Consider the following 16630-nt stretch of genomic DNA (forward strand, 5'->3'; position numbering starts at 1 on the left):
CTATAGATGATCAGGTCTAGTCAATCCTTGTTTAGCTTCAAGATCAGTTTGATAGCATCCGTTTGATTGTTAGGTTTTAAGGGTTTGTGACTTTGTGATGATCGGATCAAGTTTGGTATACATAAATAACCATTGAGTTAGAACTGATGTTTGCCTACCTTGAAATTCAGTCAACGTCCAGTTAGTTTGGTGCTTTTTATCACATTAGAATTTGAGCAACTTTTGCCATGAATATGAAGGTAGAATCAATTGTGGCACACAAACAAATCTCTCTTTCTCACACACACACACAAAAGACACCAACAAATCTCTCGGTCTCATTTCTTTAAATTAAGAAAGCTCTTGTTTCCAGCCATAAGCTCGTGCCTCCACTTCGTAAATTCAATTTGGTGAAGGGGGTGAAAATGCTAGATTGTGCTTCAACAGGGATGACACAACTAGTATTCTCAACTTAGATAATCAGCTTGACAAAATTATTAAAGAACGTTGATAATGAACTAGTAGGGATATCTACATATAGAGCTCTTAATCCCAGGCCCGGCTATAGGGCGGTCCAACTGGAGCTACATCACAGGGCCACAAAATTTTGAAGCCCAAAATTGTTGGTTAAACCCAACACATCATACGGTTATACTTGCATCTTTTTAGCTTCTTTAATAAACAACAAAACAACTTTGTCCTAGTTGGTAGGGAGGCAAAATTAGGGATACAAAAGGTCTTGCGCGCACAAGGTGTACAATAAATTTATTGTACACCAAGATAACTTTAACCCATTTTTTTATAACTTTAACCTAGTTTTGATTAACTTTTATATTAGTAAAAAAAAGTTGATAGATAAACATTTTAATGGGTTAAATGATTAATGTTAGTGATTTTGAAGAAATAAGTTTTACTAAAATGAAAAAATTTATCACTAAAAAATAGATAACTTTTACATATATAAGCTTAACTTTTACTTTGGTGTACAATATTTATTGTACGCCCATTGTAAATAAGAATTTGTGTTAGGGATATGGCAACCCGAGTTCGAGACCCAACAACCTTCTCCTTCTCGCTTTATTCTAGTTTTCCTTAATAAAAAATCACCTTTTATCAAACATTTTCATTCTTTTCTCAAACTACCCTCGTAAAATGTTATACATATTATATATTATCAATACGACACTATATTTTGTATTAAAAAAAATTAATATTCTAAAATTTTCCCTAAAAATTAATAGGGGCCCAATATCTGTATTTAGCATAGTGCCACCGACCAAATAGTCGGAGACGACCCTGCTTAAATCTTAATCCATAATATGTCCTTCGTTTGTCTGCCACATCAAAGCCAATCAAGGAAATTCTTGATGACAATTATGTTTTCACCTCTGTCTAATCTCTTACCTTGTCACAAAAATGTGTTCTCTATATGTGAATTGGACTTCTACAAGTCACCAAGCTACTCTCAAGGATTTTATTACGAGCCACCAGAAAAGTATCATTTTTTTGGTAAAAGGTAAGAATTATATTAATAAGCGCAAAAATATGACAAGCCTACGAGGCCTAGGCCCAGAAGACAACATAAACTGTTTACAACCAAAACAACAAGAGCCCAAACTATTACAAAGAAGTAGGGGTGTCAATTCTCAATCCGACCCAGTGAACCCGATGGGTTTGTCCGACCGTTTAGAATCCGAACCGTTTAGAACCCGCGAGTTAAAATTCGAAATCCGATCCGATCCGATTATATTCAACCCGAATCCGACCCAACCCGTTAGTATTGATCCGATTAAGATCTGAATCCGTTAACAGACCGATCCGTGACAATCCGGATCCATTTAATCCGATCCGAAGCGATCCGAAACCCGTTTATGATCCGATCCGTTTCAATCCGAATCCGTTCCAACCCGAGGAATATCCGTTTAATCCGATCCATTTTTAATCTATGACCCGTTTAATCCGACTCGTTTCAACCCGTGACCCGTTTAATCCGATCCGTTTTTAATCCGATCCGTTTTTAATCCGTGACCTGTTTAATCCGAACTAATTCCAACCATCGATATAATAATATATTCAATAACTTATATTACTAATCTTAAATTCTTATTACTTTTAAAAGTTAGTTATTATTTTCGTCCCCTAATTAAGTCATCGATATGATAATATATAATTTGGAACTAAACTGAACCAAATTCCAACCCGCTACCAAATAACCCGATCCGATAATTACCCGAACCAATATAAAACTGAATCCAATGTAACCAGGCTAAATTAGTTTCAATCCAACCCGTTTTAGTCTGTTACCGATTAATCCGATCCGATATGAATCCGATCCGAAATGAATCCGATCCGATATGAATCACCCGAACCCGTTATAGTCCGACTAAACCCGTTAACAATCCGTCGTATTCCAATCCGATCCGATCCGACCCAAACCGACTACAATCCGACCCGTTTACAACCCGATCCGATATGAATCCGTGAATAAAAACTCCGACCCGATCCGGTCCGTTAAGTTTTCAATCCGATCCGATCCGACCCGTTAGCCAAATTAATCCGTTCCAATCCGATCCGTTTCAACCCGAATCCGATGAGTCGGACCCAAACCCAATCCGTTGATCCGATTTGACACCCCTACAAAGAAGCAATCCAAGATCTATCTATAGCAGATATTTTCTTGGGTAGAACAACCCGAACTCTACCCTTCATCAAGTCTTTGATGTGTTTAACAGTAGCCTCCACTGTAGGGATCCTAAAATTCCAAAAGCCGTCATTTCGTACTTTCCAAATCTGGTATAAGCAAGCTATAACAGCAGCAAAACATACTTGCTTCCTAACATTAGAGCATCTCCTTCTGAGACCCAATTACACCAAGGTACTAACTGCATATTAGTACAACAACCATGGCCAATAAATGTGCATGCCAAATTGAAACTACTCGAGATTTGACTGAACCCGCTTGACTATATTACGAGCTACTGAATTTATATCTTAAAGCATAGGGAGTATGACTTGATCATATATGTTAGGTGTCTTAAATAACAAATAAAGTCACAAAAAGAAGACATATTAATTATAAATAATTGTTTTAAATAATCCAACCTTTCAACAATTTTCCGTTAATACTTTAACCTTTGTTTTATTATATATGTTCCAAAAGGGAATTCCTAAGGTCATTATCATAAATGATCTTTTGGTGTCCCAGAATAGTCTAAAACACCCTTACTACTAACAAGTAATATTAACATCAATTGAAAAATAAAATAAAAAGTATAAAAGGAATTAGTCAATCAAACTTAATGTTACTTAAAAATTATATTAACATTAATTATAAAATAAAATAAATAGGCCTACAAAATTTAGTCGATCATATTTAATCATAACAGACAAAAAGTCAAAAACAAAAAAGAAAACTCACATTCAAACACTAACCACAACCAAATGCACTCCTCATCAATCACATAATTTATTAAGTTTCCTTTCAAATACTTTATTAAGCCACATTTTCGTATTATCACAAATAAATATTTTAATTATTTTTTCTTAAACAAAATTCAATCAAAAAATATTCCTTAATAAAAATAAATCCCCCAATTATTTTGATGTCTACTTTTTCTGTAAACAAACTTTGCGAATTATTTTTTTCTACATAACATAATGTTTCTTCCTCGTTTCTCCTCCGCCTTCGCCTCTGCCTCCACTCTATCCCCCCCCCCCCCCCCCTTCGTTAAAAATCCAAAGAATTTGATTTGTATAAAAAAGGGTAAAATGGTGTAAATGAAAATGTAGATTTTGGGTTTTTACTTTGGTTTGGAGAGATTAATGAACGTGATCGAATATCTTTTAATTATTGTTATTATTATTATCAAACATTATGCTTCACTGCTTTGGGGATGGGAGATTGGGACTAGCAGTGGCGGAGCCACGTAGGTGCGGTGGACCCCCCAAAGAAAAATTGAAAAAAAAAAAAACTATAGCTGAGATCTAAGAGAACAATTACAATATAGAACCGATCGCTTAGGTGATACTAAAACAACCAGCCTTTTGAAGCAACTTGTCTCTTAGATTTTTGAATAACCACGGGGTAATCCTAAGAGACCGGCCTTTAGAATCAACTGGTCTCTTAGGGTTTTGAATAAGGAATCAGCCCCCGGATTCAATTCAAATTAAAGAGATTAGTGATTTAAACCCCTCCTCTCTTAAATTAAGTTATTCTTTTCACTACGCATATGAAACTCGTAGAGAATTGTAATAATTTTGTAGGTATTTGATTGTAATAAGAATATTTATTATTTTTAGGACGATACATTTTTTTAAGTAATATTTATTGTGTGTTGTGGAAGATCACCAGATACAACACTCTAATAGTCCTGGATACGCCACTACCGACACCCCGAACAAAAAATCCTGGCTCCGCCACTGATTGGGAGGGAAGAGAGATCAGATCAAGTTATGGAGGTAAAAAGGAGGAGGAAGGAGGTAGAAAAAAATTAGAAGTAATAATTAAAAGTTGACCTTTTTTGTAATACCTCGTATTTTTCTAAATTTATAAATATATTTTTATGTATTTATAAAGTATTCTTACGATTTTTAGAATTTAAATTGCATTTAATATGCATTTAAGTATGGTTTAAATTAAATTAAATATTTATTATTATTATTATTATTATTATTATTATTATTTAATTTCGAAATAAAATTAAACAAATTTATTATTTTATTATTCAAGTCGGGAATTTATTGGTTCGTATTTCAAAACTATTTAAATCAAATTCTGAACCCAATCCATTCAGTTGGTGAACCCAACAAAGCTTTTAAGCATTTAATCCTAATTAAACCCAATTGCTAATCCCAATGCAAAAACCCTAACCTAAGCCCACTAGGGATTAGGAACCTATAAATATAACCCCTCCCTTCACTTGATCCCTTCTCTCCTCTCTTTGCTACCTCTCTCGTCCGGCTCTCTCTGTTGCTCGCAAGCACGAGCACCCTCGTTCCTTGCCTTGATCGTGTGTGCCGCGCCCAGCCTTCAATTCGCACACCCTCGTGCCTCGCTGCACACTCGCCTCCCGTCTCTCTTTCTCTCGTGCCTCACGCACAACCTCCCTCTCTCGCTTGCGTCGCACAACAGCACAGACGTGCTGTCGTTGTGCGTTGTTGTTGTTGTAACGAGTGCTCGCTCAGCGTCGCCCTCGCTTGCCCTCACTTTCCCTCACTCGCACTCGCCTCTCCTTGCCCGCGCTCGTGCGCGCCGCCCCTGTGTTGTCGCCGCCTTCACCTCACGCACACACGACCTTCGTGTGTGTCGTGTGTTTGTGTTTCGTATACTCCGTATACTTTTATCCCTATTTTAATTTCGTATTTAAATTATATTATTATTACTATTGTTTTAATTAATTAAACTTCTGGGAACGGTTATGAACACCGTATTATGATGTTTTGCGTATTTGGATTCATGAATATGATTTTAATTAAAAGAGTTATTATTTTTAGATTTGGTTATTTATTAAAGCTTGGATTTTTAATGTCTAAACGTGATTTTTATGGTTAATCAAGATTAGAGTTTTAATCTTAATATAATGGTTAATCAAGAATGCAGACATAAGAAATAGGTTGTGTTTGGTGATCCGGAAATTGAATCCTCACATTCAATTTCAAATATAATATTTGTGAAGTAGTAACCATCAATAACAAAATTAAATATATTTATACTATACTAAAGTAAAATCCACCAAAACATATTTTTCCTCATAATCACATTAATTAAGTTAAACTAACTAAATGATATCTTCGGGCCCGACTCTCTCTCATCTCATTCACGGTCAATCGAGATGATAAATCTTCAACATCATCCTCTCTCTCTCTCCCCATTTTCTCCCTTCTCTCTCACCGTCTAGGGTTTCAGTTTAATTTCTTGGCCGTTTAGGCTGGAAATAGTCTCATTTTTTCGGAAATTAGACTATTTCCGACCCTTCTTCTTGGTTTTTCATTGTTTTCTCTTTATATTTTGTCTTTTTTTGTTTATTTTCCGTTAGTTTGTTCCCAATTTATTCTTGGGTTGTTCCCAATTTATTCTTGGGTTGTTCCCAATTTATTTGGGGTTTTCCTAGACTTTTCTAGGTTCTTAATTCTCATCAATGGATGTGAATTTTATTTTTAGAGTTTCAATAATTGGGAAGGAGCTTTGGATTCATATAGGTTTAGGGTTTTTCATCAACTCGTCCACCTGGACAATTCGTGCTTAGATTGTGAAGGGCTCTACTTAGAAGATGCGAAAGCATCGAAAATCAATGCTCGCATCAAGCTAGAAGCGGCGGAGTACGAGATGAGTTTTAGGATGCATAATAGTAATTTTTTTGATCGTAAAAGTTATGTATTTTCTTTGAATTTGTGGTATGCAAACGAACATTTTTACGCATGCAATGCACGGGAGCATTATATATATCATAAAGTATGAAAAATTTACATCGCTCGACATACTATTTTTAGATATCATAAAATATAATTATTTATGGTACATTCACAAATATTTAGTTAGTGGAAGATATAGGGGTGAGCACAACAGGGTACCCTGTCAAATTTCCAGTAACCGGAACCGGAACCTGTTGCAACAAGTTCCTGAAAATGAGAACCGGAACCGGAACCTGTTGCAACAGGTTCCTGAAAATGAGAACCGGAACCGGAACTTGTTGTAACAGGTTCCGATTCAGGGTACCCTGTCATTTTAAAATTTAAATAAATTGTTGTTAATTTATTGAAGAAAAAGCTATGACCGATTAAGCACTAGAGCATCATCCAATTAAGCTATGACCTTTTACATGTTATTTTTGCAAAATTAGTATTAATATAATACAGAAAAATTATGTTGTGAAAACAATTCAAACATAATTTCATTAAATAATATAGTAATCAAGACTCCGTTTGGTTGGGTATAAAACGTTTTCATGGAAAACGAATTTTCCCCTTTCAATCATTTTACGTTGTTTGGTTTGGCAATGAATAAAAAACAAATTTCCATAACTCTCTCAAAGGTGAAAAAACTTTTTCCATTTGAAAGGGAGGGAACCTACTTTTCCACCTTTTCTCTTACCTCCCTCTCCCTTCTTCCCCTCAATCTTCAGTTCTTCACTATCTTCTCCCATAATTTCTTCTAAGGAGCCAACCTAAGTAAAACTAATTTGGAATTGTATTTTTCCTTGAAATTTTTTTTCTATGAAAAATCATTTTACACTGAAAATATTTTACAACAAAACCAAACATAGGTTAATTATTATTCATATAATAATCCAGGCATCGCCAAGTCCAAATACTAGTTATTTGTATAGGAAGGACATAGAGCCATAGACTACTAGACTTGTCAATAGAGATGGCCAAAGAGCACATGTATTCATGTGATGTGGAGAGGCCCTTCTTCCTCCTTCCCTTCCCCGCCAATGTGAAGAAACCACACTCATAACAATAAGACCAATTTCAACATTTTTTTCTCTTTTAAATAAATAAATAAAGTTGGAGAAATCTCATTCCATATCTGTACTTTCTTCTTTTTCTCTTCAAAATCATTTGCTGCTCATAAACCCAAGTTAAACGAAAAGTAAAGAAAACGGACCAACTTTAAACCCCACATTTGATCATTCATATCTGGGTGTAATTTTCATCAAATTTTGCGAATTCAGACTTTTCGGCACAATTTTCAACAAAAATACTGTATTGGGTATTGTTTATTTTGAGTTTTTGATCAAATTCGGTGCTCTGAGTTGGTGATTTCACTCTTGATTGATGGTGGGTTCAGCTTAGATTGTCCAGTTTTCGGGGTGATATTTTTACCTGGGGCGGAAAATGCGGAGACGGGCAATCGGCCGCCCGGTTCGAAGACGGATTTCGAATTGGATCTGGGCACTTCTTGGATTGTTCTTCTTTGCTGGAATTTTTTTGTTTGTTGTTCAACATAATCATCATTATCAGGATCTTGTCTCACAGCCGACAGTGGTAATTTTTGACTTCTGAATCCAAATTTACTTATTTTTGTTAATCAAATTAGTTATGATTGCATATGTTGGAGTTAAATGCTTGTCATATGAAGTTGGATGTTGAATTTTTGATAGATTAAAAGTTTATTTGGATTTTTTGTTGTCACAATTTGTTGGTAGGTCAATGGTTATTTTATTGGCAGTATCTTGATAGGTGAGATGTCATAGAAGTAGTGATGGATTATTATAAACTCATTTCTTGGCAGTTGTTCATCCCAAGTCTTAGGAATCCGTTGGAAACTTTTATTGTGCTAGATTTGTATAAGATATGTATCCAAGTTCAGTTAATTAGATTGATATAGTTTGAGATGCTCTTTTGTATTGATGTCAAATTTTGAATACAGTGTGAATGGTTGATGGTAGCATACTATCATTTGAATGATTTCTTATATACAATCCTTCACTTAGATTAGTTGTGTGGATTTTGGGCGGTTTTGCCTTGCTCATCCGTTTGTTGGATGGATGGATTTCGACTATTTTTCAAATCGGAGCTTTGTGCTGCCTTTAAGGCTTCAAGATTTGGTAAAGTTTCTCTTAAAATGGGTGATGATATCATACGATTCGTTGCTTTTGCTTTCGGGTGTATTTTTAATAATGTTCTTCTATAGTTTATTATGCTTTCATAAGAGATGTCATGTTCTCTGATTTTGGATTTTTATTTGCAAATAATTCCTTTTGTCATGTTAGGATTTTGTGCTTTCTAATGTATACTCAAGCCTACTGCGTCACCATCTGAAATGGTTGGTTGAAAAATATTCAGTCATCTAGACATGATTCACATTAAGAGAGCTTCCTGTAGCTGTAGCCTGTAGATTGGTGTAATTTGGTTTTAGGGTATGGAAAGAGATGCTAAAGGATGTAAAGTTCACGCCTTAAGAGTTTCATTTTATCATTCTGTTCAGCTGTTCTGTTCGGTGGTTATAATTATGATGCTTCATGAATATTTCTTCCCCTGTGTGAACAAAGTTTTGTTTCACTGAATTTCACGGAGTATGTTTAAAGTAGTAAAATACTGTCCCTCCTTTTATGAAAAGTTTAATGCCTTCATTGGTAGCTTCCGTTTAGGTCTAGGGTTTAACTGGTCTTTGTATCAGGCACTGCCTATTACCCTTCTCTAACACTCATTGAAGCCCTGCTATCTTGTGAACTTTTAGTGGTTCTTACTTCACTTGATCTCTTTTATTTTCCCAGTCTATTACTTTTCTTGTAAGAATGATCTAGGAATGAGAAAGAGAATGCTTGATCGTAGTGTATCTTTCGTGCCATTTTTCTCTTGTTCTTATACCTCAGAGTGGTAGTTATGCCAAAGTAGTGCCAAACTCTAGCTCAGTATATGTATATGTATATAGCTACTATAGTTACTCTATAATATCACAACGGCAAAAACAATGATAAAGCCTTAATCCCAGAAGGATTGGGAGTTACTCTATAATGTCAATATTCTAAATTCAAGCTCTAGGAATTCCAGTTAGTAATAACAGCTTGATGAATGCTAAGTCTTCATTCCTATCGAACTTCTCTACTGTAGCAGAAAACTCTTGTGTATTGATAATTTGAGATGGTTTCTTGATATCTGAAAATGATTTCTTCTACCACTATCTACTCCTCTTCTTACAATGAGAGATGCATACAAGGAAATGAGTGCCTGTTATTCATTCCTTTGATTAGTAATGGCTACTTTAACTTCAACTAAGTCCATATCCTCACTTTTAGTATTCTTAGTCATATTGTCATAATGAATTGGGTCATTCCCTTAACTATTGTTACATATAGAACCAAATTCAGCAACCTATATATTATATGTGGCACAGGTATCAAGAACCAACCAACAGTCTCTGAGGGTGTGAAAATGGTAACCTCTGCAAAGGAGAGATTTTAAACGTGCTATTTTCACTATACACACCCATTTGTCTTTTTTCTTTTGTTTTCGCCGAACTACACAACTCTTTGCTTGTTATCTCATTCCACCTAAATAAATGACTTTTACCCCCCATTTAGATTTTATTCTTAATGATTGCTACTAAACATGTCCATATAGTGGAGTTTCCCAATTAACTGTTTACTCCCTCCAGGTCTCCACCCCCAGTAAGCTTCCCGTTTCTCCCGAGCACAAGTTTTTAGGAGAGAAATTGCAGCGGGGTTTTGTTGATTAAAAGTGAATAATTAAAAAAGGTAATGGGTATAGTTTAATTCCGAGGGTCTCATAGGAGAGGTGAGAGAAAGTAGGGATCAAAAGTGAGGAGGGAAGAGGATTGGAAACAATATTTTTTTGTGGACCCACCCAAAATGAGAAATTGTAAGTTAAATAGGGAGCACACATTTTGTGGAAAATGGGAAGTTTACTGGCTGGTGGAGAGAGTAGTTCTATTGCGCATTCTTGGCTTAGATAAATCATGCACCTATAATCATTTCAAGGGCTTGTGTTGGATTTCCAAAGAAATGCAACGCTTGATAATTCTTGGTGTGAGGGTACCTATATTCTTCACCCCCTTCATGTTGCATATGCTGTGAATCAGGATTTTGGAAGTATGAAATAAATTTCTCGTGACCCACAAATCCACAATTTTTCTGTAATGTCGACATTGATCACTATTATCATTTACCTGGATGTCCTGGAAGCTTGTTACTCATAATTCGAAGTTTTATGTATTATCCAATTATTTAGGGTTTACTTTTCTCTTCTGTATGAACCATTGAACCCCTTATCAATTAGATTTCCCAATATGTATTTGGTTTCCCAAACTAAAGCTTTTTGGCAATATTTTTTATTCATGTGTACTTCAAGGACATGAGTTGAGCTACTCGAAATTAATATAGCTTGACCTTGAATCTATGTTTGCACCATATTGATCGCTCTTGCTGACAATCCAGATTTTTCTAGAGCTTTTCCTTCTCTTAAGTCGTGGTTGTACGGTGCATAATTGTATCTACACCATCTTGACCTTTATGCAAACCACCTTCTTACTGTTATGCATTTTCTCTCTGTGTGAAATGCATGTGTTATGTTTGATTCAGATATAGCTTAGCTTTGTGCATTGAAACCTCAAAAGCTAAATTTTCATGTACTCAACCTTTGGTTAATTAATTAGTTTTAGACAGTGGTAAAAGATTGCTTGCTGATACGCAATGGATGAAATTAATATGAAATGAAATGAGACGCAATAGTTATTTTTTGTGAATATTGAAAGAGATTTTAACATGATTCTAGAGCCCATATGATAGAGTGAAATATATAATTCGTGGTAATGCAATGCATGGTGTATCCGAAATTTTGCAATGCATCTTCAATAGCAATCATTTTTTTTTTTTTTTAAATGTCCTTTCCACACCTCTACACTCTTGGTAGAAATGTCCTTCATTGTAAGTTAATAAAGAAAAATACATACTTGGAGTCTTGGGCTTCCATAATCCTTACATGACCTTGTGCTTGGCATTTACCTGAATTAGTGGAAAATACATATACGTTGTTGGTCTGAATCAGTACAAATCTTGTATGTTTTTCTCGTCCAATTTGTATTAAAATATTGTATGTGATTATACACTACTAAAATCAAAACCATGAAAGTACGTGGTCATTCCCATCTAATTGCCAAATGTGCCTGTAATTATCTGGAATAGTTTCAGCGTTGCAATTAGCCTATTACTTGGCAGTGTCTTACCAGTGGCCAATGACTTGATATGGCAGGAAAAAGATGATGTAGTAGAGCCTATTCGGGAGCGACTAAACTTTACCGACCAGTTATTAAGCTCAAATTCAGTTGCAAGGCAATTAGCTGATCAAATGACCCTTGCCAAGGCGTATGTTATCATTGCAAAAGAGCACAACAACCTTCAGCTTGCTTGGGAACTCAGCTCAAGGATCCGAAGCTGCCAGCTTCTGCTTTCAAAAGCTGCTATGAAAGGAGAGGCTATATCACTTGATGAAGCAGAACCAATAATTAAAAGCCTGTCATCTCTCATCTTCAAGTCACAGGATGCACACTACGACATAGCTACCACAATAATGACTATGAAATCTCACATCCAAGCACTCGAGGAGCGTGCACATGCAGCAACTGTTCAGAGTACAATTTTCGGGCAGCTGGCTGCTGAATCTTTACCAAAGAGCCTACATTGCTTGAACATCAAACTGATGGCTGATTGGTTGAAGAAGCCACCTCTACAGCCACTAGCAGAGGAGAACAAGAACTTTCCTCGTCTTGTGGACAACAATCTGTATCATTTCTGCATATTTTCTGATAATTTGCTTGGCGTCTCAGTGGTTGTCAACTCTACCGTCTCCAATGCTGACCATCCAAAGCAGCTAGTCTTCCATATAGTTACAAATGGTATCACGTATGGTGCTATGCAGACTTGGTTTCTTAATAATGACTTCAAAGGTGCAACCATAGAGGTTCAGAACATCAAAGAGTTCACTTGGCTAAATTCTTCTTACTCTCCTGTCCTCAGACAGCTGCTTGACCCTGATTCACGGGCCTACTACTTTGATGGGTCACAAGATTTTGGGGTTGAAACTAAGTTTAGGAACCCAAAATACCTTTCATTATTAAACCACCTTCGATTCTACGTACCTGACATATACCCCCATCTGGAGAAAGTAGTTTTTCTTGATGATGATGTAGTTGTCCAGAAGGATCTGACACCACTCTTCTCATTGGACTTGCATGGAAACGTGAATGGAGCTGTCGAAACCTGCCTTGAAGCTTTTCATCGGTACTATAAATATCTCAATTTTTCAAATTCAATAATCAGCTCGAAATTTGATCCTCAGGCTTGTGGATGGGCATTTGGCATGAACGTGTTCGACTTGATTGCATGGAAAAAAGCAAATGTGACTACGCGCTATCACTACTGGATGGAGCAAAATTTTGACCGATCATTGTGGAAGCTAGGTACTCTCCCTCCTGGACTTCTCAGTTTCTATGGATTGACAGAACCACTTGATCGAAGATGGCATGTACTTGGATTAGGATATGATCCAAACATCGATAACCGTCTGATAGAGAGTGCAGCTGTTGTTCACTTCAATGGGAACATGAAGCCATGGCTAAAATTGGCCATTAACCGGTATAAACCTTTGTGGGATCGTTATGTGAACCAGAGCAGTACATACCTTCAGGAGTGTGTCACAGGTTGATTAGCAGATACTTTGTTTTCTTTTTTCTTGGACGTTTTGCTGGTAATCTCTGTAGCCTGCACAACTCAACCGATTGTAGAGTCAGAAACAGGATTTTTGTCTTCATTAGGATCTTTTATTGGTACACTTTAGTTCCTCAGATATATGTTTTCTAATAGAGGAAGTTGGTTTTACTGATACAGGGGGGCCACAAATTGTACTGGGGGAAAAATTGGTGCTGGTTATTCTTTTTTGGCTGGTGGTGAATCTTAATTTTTTGGCCTTTGATATAGTTAGTAGATTCTTATTGAATTTTGTAGCAATGTGTAATAAATTCATAGCAATTTTGGTTTCAATTGTAACTGTTCTCTGATAGATGGTACTCATGGTAGCTATTTGCTTTAGAGATGTCAAATTGACCGTACACTGGTTTGGCAGTTCCTCTGTACTGTATTGTGCTTGAATTTTGGGATGTTATGCTCATTCTCCACTAGATGGAAGATTAGCACCGATCGAGGATGGAAGTTGATGGTATCAGATCACTAATGAGGGTGGTTTTAAAATTGACAGTTCGCGAGCTTTGAAACTAAATTACTTGCACAGAAGTTCTGATATCACTAGCATTAACTTGAATTCGGAGTATAACAACAACATCCTGAATTTCATTTGCAATGAAAACAATGTCATATGAAGAGTACAATATGATTACATGTTCAGGTCAAATGGAAATAAATCTAAGTCTGCATAATTTCATTCCTTCCAGCTGGTTTGCTATGCCAACTGATGAACCACTAAGCTGTCTGTTTCAGAAAATCTCCATTAGTCCTGTAAAGAAGAACACCTCTACAAGACTAAAGATACATATATTTTTAACACAGAAAGCCCCTTTATCTTGAATTATTAGGTCATTCAATGTATTGCAATCTCAAAGGAACCATTTTGAGTGGCACAAGCACGAAACATCCCAGCAGTATTGAATGGCATAGCAACCTCTCCTGTGGCTGATACAGCAATTAGCCCAAACGTACCTTCCGGGCCACCATTTTTCACGACATAAGCAGCTGCTTCTTTCAAAGAAAGACCTTTGTATTCCATAAGTGCAGCCACATCTCGAGCAACTGTACCACGTATGATGGTTTCCCCACGCCCCGTGGCAGAAACAGCACAATAGGTGTTTGCATAAGTGCCTGCACCAATTATTGGGGTGTCTCCAACCCTTCCTACCATCTTGTTCACAAGCCCCCCTGTTGATGTAGCAGCAGCCAAGTTACCATCACCGTCAACTGCCACACATCCAACTGTGCCTAATTGGCTGTCACCATTTTCATCGGGCGTTTCTACTTCCACTTCTTTCTTGATGGGTTGAGTGTAGTCTAACTACAAAAACACATGTATCATCCATAAGTCATCAAACTGGAAGCAACAATGCTCAGCTGGATGAGTATTTAGATTTATTTTTTTACAAAAATTTAGATGGTTTAGCTTTTATACTCACAAACCACAATCATGTTAAAATGATTGAAAGATAATCTACTCAAGTTTTTAAGGATTGTTCAGAGGATTGTGCCAATATGTGGTGCAACCATTTTACTAGAACTTTTCCAGAAATCAACCATTTTAAGAAGTTTGGTATTAAAAGAGACACATGATTATACCTGCACCCTGTCTGCTTCTTTAGCTTGTTTTAGCCTTGCAACATTTGCCGGAGTGATAAAATGACTTGGTTCCAGAGTTTCAACACCCTGCTTGAATAAACTGAATCAGGAGTATGAAGATGGTCAATCAAATTAACTGAAAACTGACCTCGCTAAGCTAGATGCTTAAAACGTACACCAGTGCAGAAACAAAAATGGCAGAAAAAGAAGGAAATGGGCGCACTCACTTGTTCCCTAGCAAAAGCCTCGGCGCCTTCAAATGCAAGATATACATGAGGAGTCTTCTCCATAACTAGGCGTGCAAGAGAAATGGCATTTACAACAGTCTTAAGACCAGAAACAGCACCACATTTCTTGGTGTTACCATCCATAATACACGCTTCCATTTCGACAGAGCCATCAGTGGTCAAGACTGAACCCAGACCAGCATTAAATAAAGGATGGTTTTCGAGTTCACGTACCTGTTAAAGATCACATAACATCAACATTGTCCTAGTTTTGTACCAATATAACCAAAGTAATAAGGGGATTAAAAGGCCCTTTTCCTGCATAATAATATTATGAAATCATCTGTTTCACTTAATTAAACACAGTAATCAAGAAATGAAATCATCCATAAAAATTATTAAAGTAAAAAGAAAAGGAACTTAATCAAGATTTATCAGAACTACCCGATTACAATTTCAAACCATTGCACCTTCAGCCCCGTTCATCCGGGATTAGTTGTCACATTGTTCCCAATTTCTCTTAATTTAGAATACAAGACGATTTAACAACCTTTATTTTCTCCTGATAAACTCATCGGGTCATATACAAGCTCATACAAGAAAAGAGACTAGCCACATATAAGCCTAGTGAGTTATATTCTATAACCAATTGGTGGTGGCTCATCAATCTTATATACCAAGTAATAGTCAATGAAACTCTATTTCTTTCACGTGGGATCATTAGTCCAACTCATATATGGGATAATCTTCTTAAATAAGATCTAATAAGTTTCAATGAGTTCAAATAAGTTCAGATAGATTCAGTTCAGATAAGTTCAAGAGATTTCAAGTTAAAGGACCGCAACTGAACTATACGTCTACACATCAGACAAGACATGAAAATACTGTAAAGAGAGAAAAGTTACCACAAGTTCGACGACATCAAGAGGAGAGTGGCCATGGGTAGCTTGAAGAGCAGTAACGGCAATATCGAGGCAATGTTTAAGGGCAGTTTCGCGGGCTTGTCGTATTTCTGGAGGAAGATTAAGAGGGATGTCGCCTGCTCCTCCGTGCACAGCGATTGCCCACCCCATCACCTTTCCTCCCTCTCTCTCACGTTTCCCTATAAAAAAGTTCGCAGTTTTGCAGAGATCAAATCGTAAACTCAGCTTTGATAATGGTTATATTAGTTTGGAAATCAGTGCCTAAGTATATATATATATATATTATGTTTAACTACCGATTTTGTTCACAACTGGCCCATTAGCTCAGCTGGTTAGAGCGTCGTGCTAATAACGCGAAGGTCGCAGGTTCGAGACCTGCATGGGCCATTATTTTTGTTTATTTTGGGTATTTCTTCCTTCCTTTTTTCCTTTTTGTTTGTTTATTTTGGGTATTTCTTCCTCTATTTTTTTTTTTTTTTTTTTTGTTTTTTCGGGTGTTTTTTTGTATTTTTGGGTATTTCCTCCTTTCCCTTTTTATTTACTTTGGGTACTTCTTCCTTTTAACATACTTCGTACTCCATATGTTATATGATGTAGCATAATGTAGATCTTGATTTGTCATCCACTTAAATATATATTTGATTTAGCATAATGTGGATTTTGATTTGTCATCCACTTAAATATATATTTGATTTAGCATAAA

General features: G+C 36.3%; 2 protein-coding genes and 1 non-coding gene across 3 annotated transcripts; 2 read left to right on the forward strand and 1 right to left on the reverse strand.

Moving 5' to 3' along the window:
* The first annotated feature begins 7339 nt into the window (after positions 1 to 7339).
* LOC110794611 (hexosyltransferase GAUT11) lies at positions 7340 to 13478 on the forward strand. The gene is made up of 2 exons (XM_021999577.2): positions 7340 to 7965; positions 11692 to 13478. Exons 1-2 carry the CDS (start codon positions 7816 to 7818, stop codon positions 13141 to 13143), a joined length of 1602 nt encoding a protein of 533 aa, XP_021855269.1. The 5' UTR covers positions 7340 to 7815; the 3' UTR covers positions 13144 to 13478.
* Positions 13479 to 13764: 286 nt separating this feature from the next.
* On the reverse strand, positions 13765 to 16142 carry LOC110794612 (isoaspartyl peptidase/L-asparaginase 1). Its single transcript, XM_021999578.2, has 4 exons — positions 15910 to 16142; positions 15005 to 15238; positions 14778 to 14864; positions 13765 to 14499 (listed from the first exon to the last, which is right to left on the reverse strand). Exons 1-4 carry the CDS (start codon positions 16075 to 16077, stop codon positions 14032 to 14034), a joined length of 957 nt encoding a protein of 318 aa, XP_021855270.1. The 5' UTR covers positions 16078 to 16142; the 3' UTR covers positions 13765 to 14031.
* Positions 16143 to 16240: 98 nt separating this feature from the next.
* On the forward strand, positions 16241 to 16314 carry TRNAI-AAU (transfer RNA isoleucine (anticodon AAU)). The gene has a single exon. It is a non-coding gene; the product is annotated as a tRNA-Ile (tRNA).
* The last annotated feature ends 316 nt before the right edge of the window (positions 16315 to 16630 follow it).

This window comes from Spinacia oleracea, chromosome 5 (genome assembly GCF_020520425.1).
Source record: "Spinacia oleracea cultivar Varoflay chromosome 5, BTI_SOV_V1, whole genome shotgun sequence".
NCBI lineage: Eukaryota > Viridiplantae > Streptophyta > Magnoliopsida > Caryophyllales > Amaranthaceae > Spinacia > Spinacia oleracea.